At 52.8% G+C, this 12,903-nt stretch overlaps 1 protein-coding gene across 3 annotated transcripts; it reads left to right on the top strand.

The window, feature by feature from the left end:
• The first annotated feature begins 5,909 nt into the window (after positions 1-5,909).
• ZNF358 (zinc finger protein 358) lies at positions 5,910-11,982 on the top strand. 3 transcript variants are annotated; one of them, XM_031660036.1, is made up of 3 exons: positions 9,226-9,265; positions 10,162-11,394; positions 11,431-11,982. In XM_031660036.1, the coding sequence occupies exons 2-3, from the start codon at positions 10,200-10,202 to the stop codon at positions 11,904-11,906; spliced, it is 1,671 nt and encodes a 556-aa protein (XP_031515896.1). In that variant the 5' UTR covers positions 9,226-9,265; positions 10,162-10,199; the 3' UTR covers positions 11,907-11,982. The 3 variants fall into 3 exon arrangements, with proteins under 3 accessions (XP_009191594.1, XP_031515896.1, XP_009191593.1); XM_009193330.3 differs by lacking the exon at positions 9,226-9,265 and adding an exon at positions 5,910-6,049 and having other exon boundaries at positions 10,162-11,982; XM_009193329.2 differs by having other exon boundaries at positions 10,162-11,982.
• The last annotated feature ends 921 nt before the right edge of the window (positions 11,983-12,903 follow it).

Raw genomic sequence — 12,903 nt, 5'->3', positions numbered from 1 at the left:
TCCAATGAACCATGAGGTTGAGCCAATCTCAACCCTGCCCAGGAGCCCTTTCCTGGTTGGCATCAGTTCTTCTAGGCCAGGTTGTCATTTCTGCAAGAAAGGCAGGAGGGAATCCAGCTTTGCATCCTGTAGGGACAAGATGACCCTTTGGACCACACATGGTATCCACATTGACCATGCAAGAATCTGCCGGCTGTAGACTATGTCCTCTAAAGATATTTGGCATCATGCTTTTCTGAGTTACTTCAGGATAAACCAGGGCTTGTCGTTTATTGATGTCTTAGATCATTCTTTATTGGAGGCTCTCCTGTGCATTGTAGGATATTTAGTGCCATCCTTGTCCTCTACCCACTAAATGCCAGTAGCACCTCTCCCTCCCACTTGTAACAAAATGTCCAAATATTGCCAAATATCTTCTGGATGGGAGAGAATTGCCCTGGTTGGAAATCACTGCGGTAAGCTCATCCTTTTCTGATGAAGCTGGTCTGCCTAGTGACCAGACTACTAGAACAGAAAGGTTTTCCCTTTTTGCCTTGCCTGCTGGGAAGCTCAGAATGTTTATTTGGTCTTAAGTTCCATGTACCTCTAGTTGTAGGATTATCTTCCTGCATCATGCCAGGAATGGTTTATTTATTTATTATTTATTTATTTTCAGACAGAGTCTTGCTCTGTCACCCAGGCTGGAGTGCAGTGGCGTGATCTCAGCTCACTGCAAGCTCCGCCTCCCGGGTTCATGCCATTCTCCTGCCTCAGCCTCCCCAGTAGCTGGGACTACAGGCGCCCACCACCACACCCAGCTAAATTTTGTATTTTTTTTTTTTTTTTTTTTTTTTTAGAGATGGGGTTTCACCGTGTTAGCCAGGATGATCTTGATCTCCTGACTTAGTGATCCGCCCATCTCGGCCTCCGAAAGTGTTGCCATTAAAGGCGTGAGCCACCGTGCCTGGCCTATCCCAGGAATAGTTTAAAACAGCCTTAGGCATTAGATGAAAACAGTCCATAGCTGTTAAAAAGAGCTGGATTTCAGCACAACTTGAAGCATTTTCTAACAGTGAAAATGACCAGCCCTAGGATGGCTTGCCAGGGAAGAACAGAAACTGTACTGGAAATGTTTAATCCTCAGGGAAAGACATTACATCAGGATGATTCTGGATGTATTTTATGGATTTATGACTAACCCTCCTATATTCCACTCACCCCCTTCCTCCCCCAAAAAGCCTAGGGATTAAGACAAATAATATAGAATTGAATGTGAGAAACTAAGTTTTTTCTTTTTTCTTTTTTCTTTTTTTTCCCCAAAACGGAGTCTCGCTCTTGTCATCCAGCCTGGAAAGCAATGGTGCAATCTCAGTTCACTGCAACCTCCGCCTCCTGGGTTCAAGCGATTCTCCTGCCTCAGCCTCCCAAACAGCTGGAATTACAGGTGCCCGCCACCGTGCCTGGCTAATTTTTGTATTTTTAGTAGAGATGGGGCTTTACCATATTGCTCAGGCTGGTCTTGAACTCCTGACCTTGTGATCTGCCTGCCTCGGCTTCCAAAGTGCTGGGATTACAGGCATGAGCCATCATGCCTGGTCACCAAGATTAATTTTTAAAAGAAAACTTTCTCAATGGAAAGCATCACCCAGCAGCAGAATTCAGACCTGCCTTTCTGTCCTTAGGCAGGAATACACCCTGACCCTCACTTTCCCTCTCTGTAAAATGGGAATGCAAATAGTTCCCGTTTCAGAGAGTATATACAGGAATTAAATAAAAGGTGCATGTACCATGCTCAGAAGAGGGCCTGGCCGGGCGCGGTGGCTCACGCCTCTAATCCCAGCACTTTGGGAGGCCGAGGCAGGCGGATCACAAGGTCAGGAGATCGAGACCACAGTGAAACCCCGTCTCTATTAAAAATACAAAAAATTAGCCGGGCACGGTGGCGGGTGCCTGTAGTCCCAGCTACTCAGGAGGCTGAGGCAGGAGAATGGCGTGAACCCGAGAAGCGGAGCTTGCAGCGAGCCGAGATCGTGCCACTGCACTCCAGCCTGGGCGACAGAGCGAGACTCCGTCTCAAAAAAAAAAAAAAAAAAAAAAAAAGAAGAGGGCCTGGCACTTGGCTGCAGCTCAATGAATGGTGACTAAATGTGTTAATGTCTCATATCATTTTGTTGCAAGCGACAGAAACCAAGCTCTATCTGACTCAAGTGAAAAAAAGGAATTTCATTGATTTAGAAAAAAGCCAGACATGGTGGCTCGTGCCTGCAATCCCAACACTTTGGGAGGCTGGGGGGGGAAGATCACTTGAACTCAGAAGTTCAAGACCAGCCTGGGCAACATAGTGAGATCTCATCTCTACTAAAAATAATTTAGAAAATTAGCTGGGCATGGTGGCATGCACCTGTAGTCTCAGCTACTTGGGAGGCTGAGGTGGGAGGATTGTTTGAGCCCAGAAGATTGAGGCTGCAGTGAGCTATTATCACTGCACTCCAGCCTGGGCAACTGAGCAAGATCCTGTCTCAAAAATAATACACACACACACACACACAGAAACAAGAAAGTCTGAGTCTGGAATTGGGTCTAATATCAGGCATTTTGCATCAGGACTGTGTCTCCCTGGCCATCTCTCAGTCCTGTGTCCCTCCAAACAACAGCAAAGGAAGATGTTGGTAGTATTTACCAATGCTAATGATTAAAGCCCCTAGAGAAGGGCAGGGTCTTTCCAACATGCTCCCTCTATTGAGTTTTTTGTTTTTGTTTTGTTTTGTTTTGTTTTTTTGAGACAGAGTCTCACGCTGTCACCCAGGCTGGAGTGCAGTGCTGCAATCATGGCTCACTGCAACCTCCACCTCCCGGGTTCAAGTGATTCTCCTGCATCAGCCTCCCAAGTAGCTGGGATTACAGGCATGCACCATCATGCCCGGCTAATTTTTGTATTTTTATTAAAGACGGGATTTCACCATGTTGGCCAGGCTGGTCTTGAACTCCTGACCTCAAGTGATCCACCCGCCTCAGTCTCCCAAAGTGCTGGGATTACAAGCGTGAGCCACCACACCGGGACCCATATTGGAATTTAAGGAACAGGCTGATTGGCCCATTTGAATCACACAGCCAGTTGTGGACCAATCACTGTGCCTAGAGGAAAACAATATTGTGATTGGCTTGGCCAGCTCAGGAGCCCACCCCTAGGTTATTTAGTTCCCCAAACCCAGTCAGGATCACGGCGCTGGAGCCCAAACTTAACTGACTGTGTCTCCTAAGGACAGATCTGTGTCCTGCCCCAGGTTGCAATCTGGAGGGTGGATTAGCTCAGCTAATAGGCTCTTCCCAGTGAGAGTGATCGTCAGCTTTGTAGACAAGGAATGTTCAGTGTTTGGGAGTAGCTTAGGGTATCAGATGTTCTCCCATAATCCCAGTCTTATCTTCCACCTCATCATCTGCCTCATCTTTTAGCCTGGAACAGAAAATTCAGCTCTGACAATCTCACAAGATGAAGCAGATGAGTCTCTGCTTTGAGAAGGAACACATTCCAGAAACTTGTGTCTTTCTTGCAAGACTTTGCTGAAGATTGCATGAAAGCTGCTCCAGGCCCCAGGCCAGGCATGGTAGCTCACACCTGTAGTCCCAGCAAGTTGGAAGGATTGCTGAAGCCAGGAGTTCGAGACCAGCCAGGGCAACATAGTGAGACCCTATCTCTACAAATAAAATAATAATAATAGGCAGGCATGGTGGCTGTAGTCCCAGTTACTCAGGAGGCTGAGTCCCCAGCTACTCGTCTGTAGTCCCAGCTACTCAGGATGCTGAGGTGGGAGGATGGCTTGAACCCAGGAGTTCAAGGCTGCAGTGAGCTACGATTGTGCCACTGCACTCCAGCCTGGGTGACACAATGAGACCCTGTCTCTAAAAAAGAAAGAAAGCTTCCCTATATTCCAATATTCTGGTCCTTAGGAGACATATGGTTAGAGTTCCATGATAAAATAGGTTACTATTTATTTATTTATTTATTTATTTATTTATTTATTATTTTTGAGATGGAGTCTTGCTCTGTCGCCCAGGCTGGAGTACAGTGGCGCGATCTCGGCTCACTGAAATCTCCACCTCCCAGGTTCAAGTGATTCCCCTGCCTCGGCCTCCTGAGTAGCTAGGATTACAGGCACCTGCCACCATGTCCGGCTAATTTTGTATTTTTAGTAGAGATGGGGTTTCACCATGTTGGCCAGGGTGGTCTCAAACTCCTGACCTCAGCGATCCGCCCATCTCAGCCTCCCAAAGTGCTGGGATTACAGGTGTCAGCCACCACGCCTGGCCAGGCAACAATTTAATCAGCTGGTTTTCTTCCACATAACTCTAGTTTTCTGGGGGAAAAGCTCTTTTACATAGCCCCTGTGTACATCTAGACAGGTTGTGCATTACATAATCTAAGGTGCCCTGTTCACTTTATAGTCCATGTGTGTGGCAATCCTGGCTCTCTACCCCATCTTCCTTTAGTTGGTTCCACATTTTTAGGTTTTATTTTTAAGATTTTTTTTTATTACTCTTTCCTTTCCAGGTAATAATTCCTAAATTAGTCAAGACTGTCACGGATGCAAGGAACAGACATCCACTAAAACTAGCTCAAACACCCAGAATATTTGTGGGTTTGTGGTACAGGAAAGAATGAGTTCTCTGGCTTCAGGTACAGCTATATCCAGGAGCTCAACAAATATAGCCAGAGCTATCTCTCTGACTCTTACTTGTACATCTTGGTGCATATTGGCCTCAGTCTGCAGACTGTTCTTTTGAACAACTGGGGAAGGTGACTGCAGACAGAATGAGCTCCTTGTAGCTCATAATCCCAGAGGTAGAATGAGAACCTCCAATGTCACCTTTTCATCCCATACCTAATTATTGTGGCCAGGGGATGGGGCCCTTTGATTAGAGTCCAGATCACATGGGACTGGGAAGGGGTGTTAGACATATGTCCATTTGGAGTAGTGGAGGGGACTCCACAAAGGAAAAGAAAGTACTGTTAGATTCTGAGCCAAAGAAACAACAGATGTCATCACAAGTATTTGTAATGGGATCATCCAGGAAGTGGCAGGATAAGGAACTAGGGGCATAATCCAATTGAAGTTATCTCCAATCTCTCAGATCTGCTGTGGGCTCTACGGAAAGATGGAAAGCAGGTCTCAGGCTATGAGTCCAACACACATCTAGAAGGTTCAGGAAGGAAGAAGGAACCATAGGGTGTCTCTATAAGGAGGACATGGGGGCAGAGGAGCATCTTATAGAATTTGGGCTTGTACTTGTTAGTTTGGGTTTTTGTTTTGTTTTTGAGATGCAGTCTTGCTCTGTTGCCCAAGCTGGAGTGCAGTGGTGCAATCTTGGCTCACTGCAACCTCCACCTCCTGGGTTCAAGCAATTCTCCTCCCTCAGCCTCCTGTGTGGCTGGGATTACGGGTGTGCGCCACCACACCCGGCTAATCTTCGTATTGTTAGTAGAGACAGGATTTCACCATGCTGGCCAGGCTGGTTTCAAACTCCTGACCTCGTGATCTGCCCCCCTTGGCCTCCGAAAGCGTTGGGATTACAGGTGTGAGCCACCACACCCAGCCTATATTGGGTGGTTTTAAAGAGAATTACTAGGGTGGTATTGTTGGGAAGCTGGGAGCACTTTGCTGACTAGGTATTTTGGTGATTTTTATCTCAGAGGTGGGAGGATGGAAGTTGGGTTGGATTTGTGGTCGGTAAGAAGTGGCAGTCATTTGTGTTCACTGGGAGAGGGGGATGAGAACTCATTTTTGTGGTTGCAGAGGGCCCATGTCTCTATCTTGGTTCAGACATGGTCACAGAGTGGCCTTGTCTCATCATTGTTTATATTCTGTGGCCACTGTTTATATTTAGTGGAGAACATCGCGGCCCAGCCGCCAGGAGCTGATTTCCACTCTCTCTCCTGGCTGGCAGTGGGGATCTGTGTCTCCAAGGCAAGTTTGCCCCCAGCCCTTCCCAGCCCTGCCTAAGGTTCTCCGGAAACCATCACTCACATCTAGCACTTGGAGGCCTCCGGGGACAGCGGTGACCCGCCATCTGGGTAGGAGGCTGAAAACACTAGGGGACGAATATCCCAAATCTGTGCCTTGGCGGGTGTTACCCAGAAAGGGTGACGGGTTTCACCATGCATAAAGGAAAAATTGGAGGAAGGCCAGGTTAAGCAAAACTAGACTTATTTTTAGATTGCAGAGCTGAGAAGCTTGGCTGTGCCTATGTGCATTGCAAGTCTACAAGAACAACATGTGTAGAGTTTTATGAACAAAGATAGAGTCAGAGACATGGGCAGCAGGCAGAGACAGACATAGAGAGAGACAGAGGCAGAGAATAAGAGTGGGCTTTCAGCTCAAAATCAATTCGCGTCAGAACTCCCGAAATTTCGCTCATCAGAAAAATAAAGATCGCTCGACAAAATCATTTCAAAAATTTCAAAAACAAGACAAAATCAAAAACAAACAGAGACCAGGAGCCACAGAGGGCTGAGACAGACTAGAGGAGGGACAGACAAAGGGGTCGAGGCCAGGAGGGCTGCAGTGCAGGCAGGGAGCATGGAGTGCAGACAAGGAAGGCTGCAGCCCATAGCCAGCCAGGGACGAGAGCCTGCCAGGGGGCAGGGGAAAACTGATGGCAGTGAGCGAGGCGCAGGCAGGCCTAGAGATCCAGCAGGCTCCCCGCACGGCCTCGGCCAGCCTCTCCCAGGAGCACTCTGGCAGGGGGCCGCTGGGCCGAGAGACCTCCCGGCAGGGCTGGCCCAGGCGGGGGAGGCCTCTGGGCTGAAGAGGGGCTGCTCGGCGTGGCCTTGGGCGGGCCGGGCGGGGCTGAGGGGGCGCCGGGTGAGTGTCGCAGACGGGCTGGGAGGGCTGGGACAGAGGACCGGGCAGGGGGCGGGGTGGGCAGGGGGCTCAGGCGCGGGGGCAGCCCAGGGGCGGCCTCTGTTCGTCACGCACGCGCCACTCCAGCCCTGGCCCAGGCGGGCAGAAGTCCCTTGGGCGCGATGGGGAGGGGACCCCGCGGCCCACCCCGGCCTAGCGAGCCCATCCCGCCGCTGAGGCCGGGGAAAAGGGCCCCAGAGGTTGGGAACCTTCAATCGGGCGTGGTGGGGGGCGCCCGCCAGCTCTGGGGTCTGGAGCCTAGGACGCCCCCTCCCAAGAGGCTATCCAGGACCCCCTCCCCTCCTGATTCGAGGAGGGGCTCCGGTATTGTTCCCACCTCCCGCCTGGGGTCGGGAGTTCAGGAGGCCCTGTCCTCAAGAGGGGGATCTAGGGGGTCCCTCTTCCCCCAGGACCCTAGGAAGGGTACCAGCGATTGTCCCCCTCCCCCTCCAGTCTTGGGGTCTGGAGTTCTGGAAGCTCCTTCCCCTGGAGGTGATCCAGGGGGTCCACCTGCCCTCACCCCTGGGAACTCAGGAAAGACTTCAGTGATTTCTCCTCCCACCTTCCAGCTAAGAGATGGGAATTGAGGGGACCCCTTCCCCTGGAGGTAATCTAAGAGTTCCTCTGTCCCCGCAGGAATGCAGGAGGGGTCCCAGGTATTGTTTCCCCCGCTCTCCAACTATGGGTCTGGGTTGAGGACCCCCTGTCCAGGAACTCGGCTCTGTTTGCCTGCACACTCCCAGCTATGGGGTTGTGGCTCAGTGTATTCCCCTCCCCAGAAGGGGAGCCACAGGTCCCCCCGACACCTTCTCCTAGGAGCAGATCATTCATTATTGGCACCTCAACACCCAGCCATGGGTGGGGAGCTCAAGGCCTCCCCACCCCAGGCAGGTCATCCTGGGCTCCCCTTGCTCCCCAGAAGTGGTTCCAGCTTTTGTTCCTCTACCTCCCAGCCTGCCCCCAGTCACAAACTGGGAGTTCAGTTCAGGATCCTTCCTGCAGGAAGGGCCACAAGTGTGCTGACACTACCCGCCACGTCCCAGCCATGGGAGGAGATGGCTCAGGCGTTTCCCCAGTAACTTCAGAGGGTCCCCAGGTATTATTCGTGCCCATCCTCCAGCTAGAAGTTAAAATTCAGGACCTTCCAGCCAATAGTGAAAACAGGTATACTGGCCGGGCATGGTGGCTCATGCCTGTAATCACCATATTTTGGGAGGCTGAGGCGGGAGGATCACTTGAACCCAGGAGTTTGAGTCCAGCCTGGGTACCATACCAGGACCCCATCTCAAACATAAATAAATAAATAAAACAGGTATACTAACAACTGTCCCCACCCTCCTGCCTACGGGGTTCATGAGTCTCCGTGCCCACCCCTCCTCACCAGGAGGGGTCCCAAATATCACTCTACCGTGCTCACCATCTGGCTGTAGGAAAGGGCATTCCCGATCTGTCTAAGAGAGAGGATTTGACACTGACGCCCACCTGGCGCTGTGCGCTCCGGAATGCAGGGTTTCTTCTCCCCAGAAGGCAAGCCAGGGTCTTCTTGTCTTTCGCCAGTGACTTGGGAGGGATGCCAGACGTTATTTGTTGCATATTCTTATCCCCCAGACATGGGTTCTAGAGCTCAGAATGCTGCTGCTGGAGGGGGGGCCTCCCCTACCAGAACTCCCCCCGATAAATTAAGCTGCCACCCCCAAGTATAGGACAAGAATTCAGGCCATGTGCTCAGGAGCACACGAACGCTGACACCCACACTGTTCCCCATGTGGTGACCTGCAGCAAGGTGGTAGGAACCCAGGACTGCCTCCTCCACAGGACCCCAGCTTCCCACAAGAGGAGCCCAGGATGGAGAGAGGGGCAGAGCCATGGAGTTGGGGACTAGAAACCTCTAGTGCCGGGTCTCATGACCTCTGTCCAGGTTCGGGGCTGAAAGGGGAGGGTCCTACCATGTCCCACCATGTCCCACCCAGGTCCCTCAACTCCCTGCCTTGGCTGGGGTAAGTCAGAAATCTCCCTGCAGTCAGAGACAAGGGAAAGATCCACGTGTATGCTCAGAAGTGAGTGGGGTTTGGCCAGGCACAGTGGCTCATGCCTGTAATCTCAGCATTTTCTGAGGCCGAGGTCAGAGCTTTGCTTGAGTCCAGGAGTTTGAGACCAGCCTGGGCAACATAATGACACCCCATCTCAAAAAAGAGAGAGAATGAGAAAGGAAGGAATGAAGGAAGGAAGGAGAGAGGGAAGGAAGGAAGGAAGAAAGGAGAGAAAGAAAGAGAAAGAAAAGAAAGAAAGAAAGAAAGAAAGAAAGAGAGAGAAAGAAAGAAAGAAAGAAAGAAAGAAAGAAAGAAAGAGAAAGAAAAGAAAGAAAAAGAAAGAAAGAAAGAATTGAGGTTAGTTGAGTGTGGTGTATCTGTAATTCCAGCTACTTGGGAGGCCCAGGTGGGAGGATCGCTTGAGCCCGGGATTTCCAGTCTGCAGTGAGCTATGATCACATCACTGCACTCTAGCCTGGGTGACAGAGTGAGACCCCATCTCAAAAAAATAAAAATAAAGAAGTGGGGCTGGGCGCGGTGGCTCACGCCCGTAATCCCAGCACTTTGGGAGACTGAAGGGGTGGATCACCTGAGGTCAGGAGTTTGAGACCGGCCTGGCCAACATGGTGAAATCCTGTCTCTACTAAAAATGCAAAAATTAGCCAGGTGTGGTGGCGAATGCCTGTAATCCCAGCTACTCCGGAGGCTAAGGCAGGAGAGTTGTTTGAAACTGGGAGGCAAAGGTTGCAGTGAGCCGAGATCCTGCCATTGCACTCCAGCCCTAGAGACAGAAAAAGACCCCGTCTCAAAAAAAAAAAAAAAAAGTGGGTTCTGAGGGCACAACCGGGTCCCCTTTCTCATCCCTAACCAGACTCCAAAAGACACCCCCGCTCCCCTAGAACCCACCTACCCTCTATTCTTTTTTTTTTTTTTTTTTTTTTTGGGTTAGTTTTGGGTTTGCGTTTTTTCCCCCTCGCGGGGGTGGTGGGGCCGGATCTCAGCTCACTGCAAGCTCCGCCTCCCGGGTTTACGCCATTCTCCTGTCTCAGCCTCCGGAGTAGCTGGGACCACAGGCGCCCGCCACCTCGCCCGGCTAGTTTTTTGTATTTTTTAGTAGAGACGGGGTTTCACCGTGTTAGCCAGGATGGTCTCGATCTCCTGACCTTGTGATCCGCCCGTCTCAGCCTCCCAAAGTGCTGGGATTACAGGCTTGAGCCACCGCGCCCGGCTACCCTCTATTCTTGCCCTTGCAGGTCCTGCCCCAGAAGCTGCCGGCACATCCACGCCTGAAATGCGGCGCTCAGTCCTGGTCAGGAACCCAGGCCACAAAGGCCTGAGACCCGTTTATGAAGAGCTTGACTCTGATTCCGAGGACCTAGACCCCAATCCTGAAGATCTGGACCCGGTTTCTGAAGACCCAGAGCCTGATCCTGAAGACCTCAACACTGTCCCGGAAGACGTGGACCCCAGCTATGAAGATCTGGAGCCCGTCTCGGAGGATCTGGACCCCGACGCCGAAGCTCCGGGCTCGGAACCCCAAGATCCCGACCCCATGTCTTCGAGTTTCGACCTCGATCCAGATGTGATTGGCCCCGTACCCCTGATTCTCGATCCTAACAGCGACACCCTCAGCCCCGGCGATCCAAACGTGGACCCCATCTCCCCTGGCCTCACTGCCACCCCCCAGGTCTTGGCCACCAGCCCCGCGGTGCTCCCCGCCCCCGCCAGCCCGCCCCGGCCCTTCTCCTGCCCGGATTGCGGGCGAGCCTTCCGCCGCAGCTCCGGGCTGAGCCAGCATCGCCGCACCCACAGCGGTGAGAAGCCGTACCGCTGCCCCGACTGCGGGAAGTCCTTCAGCCACGGTGCCACCCTGGCGCAGCACCGTGGCATCCACACCGGGGCGCGGCCGTACCAGTGCGCGGCCTGCGGCAAGGCCTTCGGCTGGCGCTCCACGCTGCTGAAACATCGCAGCAGCCACAGCGGGGAGAAGCCGCACCACTGCCCGGTGTGTGGCAAGGCCTTCGGTCACGGCTCGCTCCTGGCGCAGCACCTGCGCACGCACGGCGGCCCGAGGCCCCACAAGTGCCCGGTGTGCGCCAAGGGCTTCGGCCAGGGCTCTGCGCTCCTCAAACACCTGCGCACGCACACGGGCGAGCGGCCCTACCCGTGTCCGCAGTGCGGCAAGGCCTTCGGGCAGAGCTCGGCGCTGCTGCAGCACCAGCGCACACACACGGCCGAACGCCCCTACCGCTGCCCCCACTGCGGCAAAGCCTTCGGGCAGAGCTCCAACTTGCAACACCACCTGCGCATCCACACGGGCGAGCGGCCCTACGCCTGCCCGCACTGCTCCAAGGCCTTCGGGCAGAGCTCAGCGCTGCTCCAGCACCTGCACGTGCATTCGGGCGAGCGTCCCTATCGCTGTCAGCTCTGCGGGAAGGCCTTTGGCCAGGCCTCCAGCCTCACCAAGCACAAACGGGTGCATGAGGGTGCAGCCGCTGCTGCAGCTGCCGCGGCTGCCGCAGCTGCAGCAGCGGCCGCTGGCCTGGGCCTAGGGCCTGGCCTAAGCCCTGCATCCATGATGAGGCCGGGGCAGGTCTCCCTCCTGGGTTCTGATGCTGTTTCTGTGCTTGGCTCTGGCTTGGGCCTCAGCTCTGGCACCAGCTCTGGCCGTAGCCCTGACCCTGGCTCTGGGCCGGGCACTCTGCTGGATCCCAGCTCCAGACCCCTCCCCGGCTCCAGATCCACCCCCAGCCCTACTCCTGTGGAATCTTCTGACCCGAAGGCTGGGCACGACGCTGGTCCTGACCTTGTGCCCAGCCCAGACCCTGATCCTGCGCCCAGCCCAGACCCTGATCCTGTGCCCAGCCCTGATCCCAACCCTGTGTCCCACCCTGACCCCTGCTCTCCCACTGGTGACACTGTCAGCCCAGCCCTCCCTACCGGCGAGAGTCCAGAGTGGGTACAGGAGCAAGGGGCACTGCTGGGGCCTGATGGCTGAAGGGGACTCGGGCATCCTCGGGGGCCTGGGGAAGTTGTGTGTTGTGCAGTTAGTAAAATCCTCCCACTGCCTCCGGCTTCTGTGTCGTGGCTTGCCTTTTGTGCTTTCTTTCTGAGCACAGCCCCTTGCTCCAGAGATGGGACAGTGTGGCCAGGGCCAGCCACGATCTGGAGCTCCAGTGTCCTGGCTTCCTTCTTAGGCCCTGGAGTCCCACCAGCTAGACTTTCCAGTTTAACCCACAATGCCTCACCCTGGTCCATCCCACTAGTCACCACTCTTTGTTCCCCTCACTTACCCCTTGCTCTTCAAAGCCCACACAGTAGGCACACAAGTGGACAAAAAGAGGCTGCTCATGTATGCAATCAACAAACATCTCTGGATTGCTGGGGTCTCTGCAGGAAGCAGAAAAACAGGTTGCTCGTTTATGCAATCAACAAACATCTCTGGATTGCTGGGGTCTCAGCAGGGAACAAGATAAGTATGGCCTCGACCTGCACGGAGCTCGCAGATATTAAATCCAGAATACTTAAAAAATAATTACAGGGTATGGTATATTCTAGGAGAAGCATAACAAGACTTCTGATATAAATGGTAGGCAGTTTTCTCAATGAAGGATTTTATAATCCCAATAATCACTAACTTAATAATCAGTACTGTTTGCCCAGCCTTATGCAATAGCTTTTGCATTCTCTCATTTAATCTTCTCAACAGTCCCAGGAGGTAGACGACTTTGATTGAATCTCCGCATTTTGCAAATGAGAAAATTGAGGCACATATGTATATATTTTTTGTTTGTTTTGTTTTGTTTTAGACAGTCTTGCTCTGTTGCCCAGGCTGGAGTGCAGTGGTGTGGTCATAGTCACTCCAACCTCGACCTCCTGGGCTCAAGCGATCCTCCCACCTTAGCCTCCTGAGTAGCTGGGATTGCAGGTGCATGCCACCACCCACTGCGCTCAGCTTGGAGTTGAAGGGACTTTGGAAGATGTAGAAGTGGCAT

This window comes from Papio anubis, chromosome 20 (genome assembly GCF_008728515.1).
Source record: "Papio anubis isolate 15944 chromosome 20, Panubis1.0, whole genome shotgun sequence".
Taxonomy (NCBI): domain Eukaryota; kingdom Metazoa; phylum Chordata; class Mammalia; order Primates; family Cercopithecidae; genus Papio; species Papio anubis.
Note: the sequence above shows the minus strand (reverse complement) of the source record. Positions and strands in the feature narration are given on the sequence as shown.

Coding starts and splice junctions, on each gene's coding strand:
- ZNF358 (XM_009193330.3), top strand. CDS start 10,200: ATGCGGCGCTCAGTCCTGGTCAGGAACCCAGGCCACAAAGGCCTGAGA.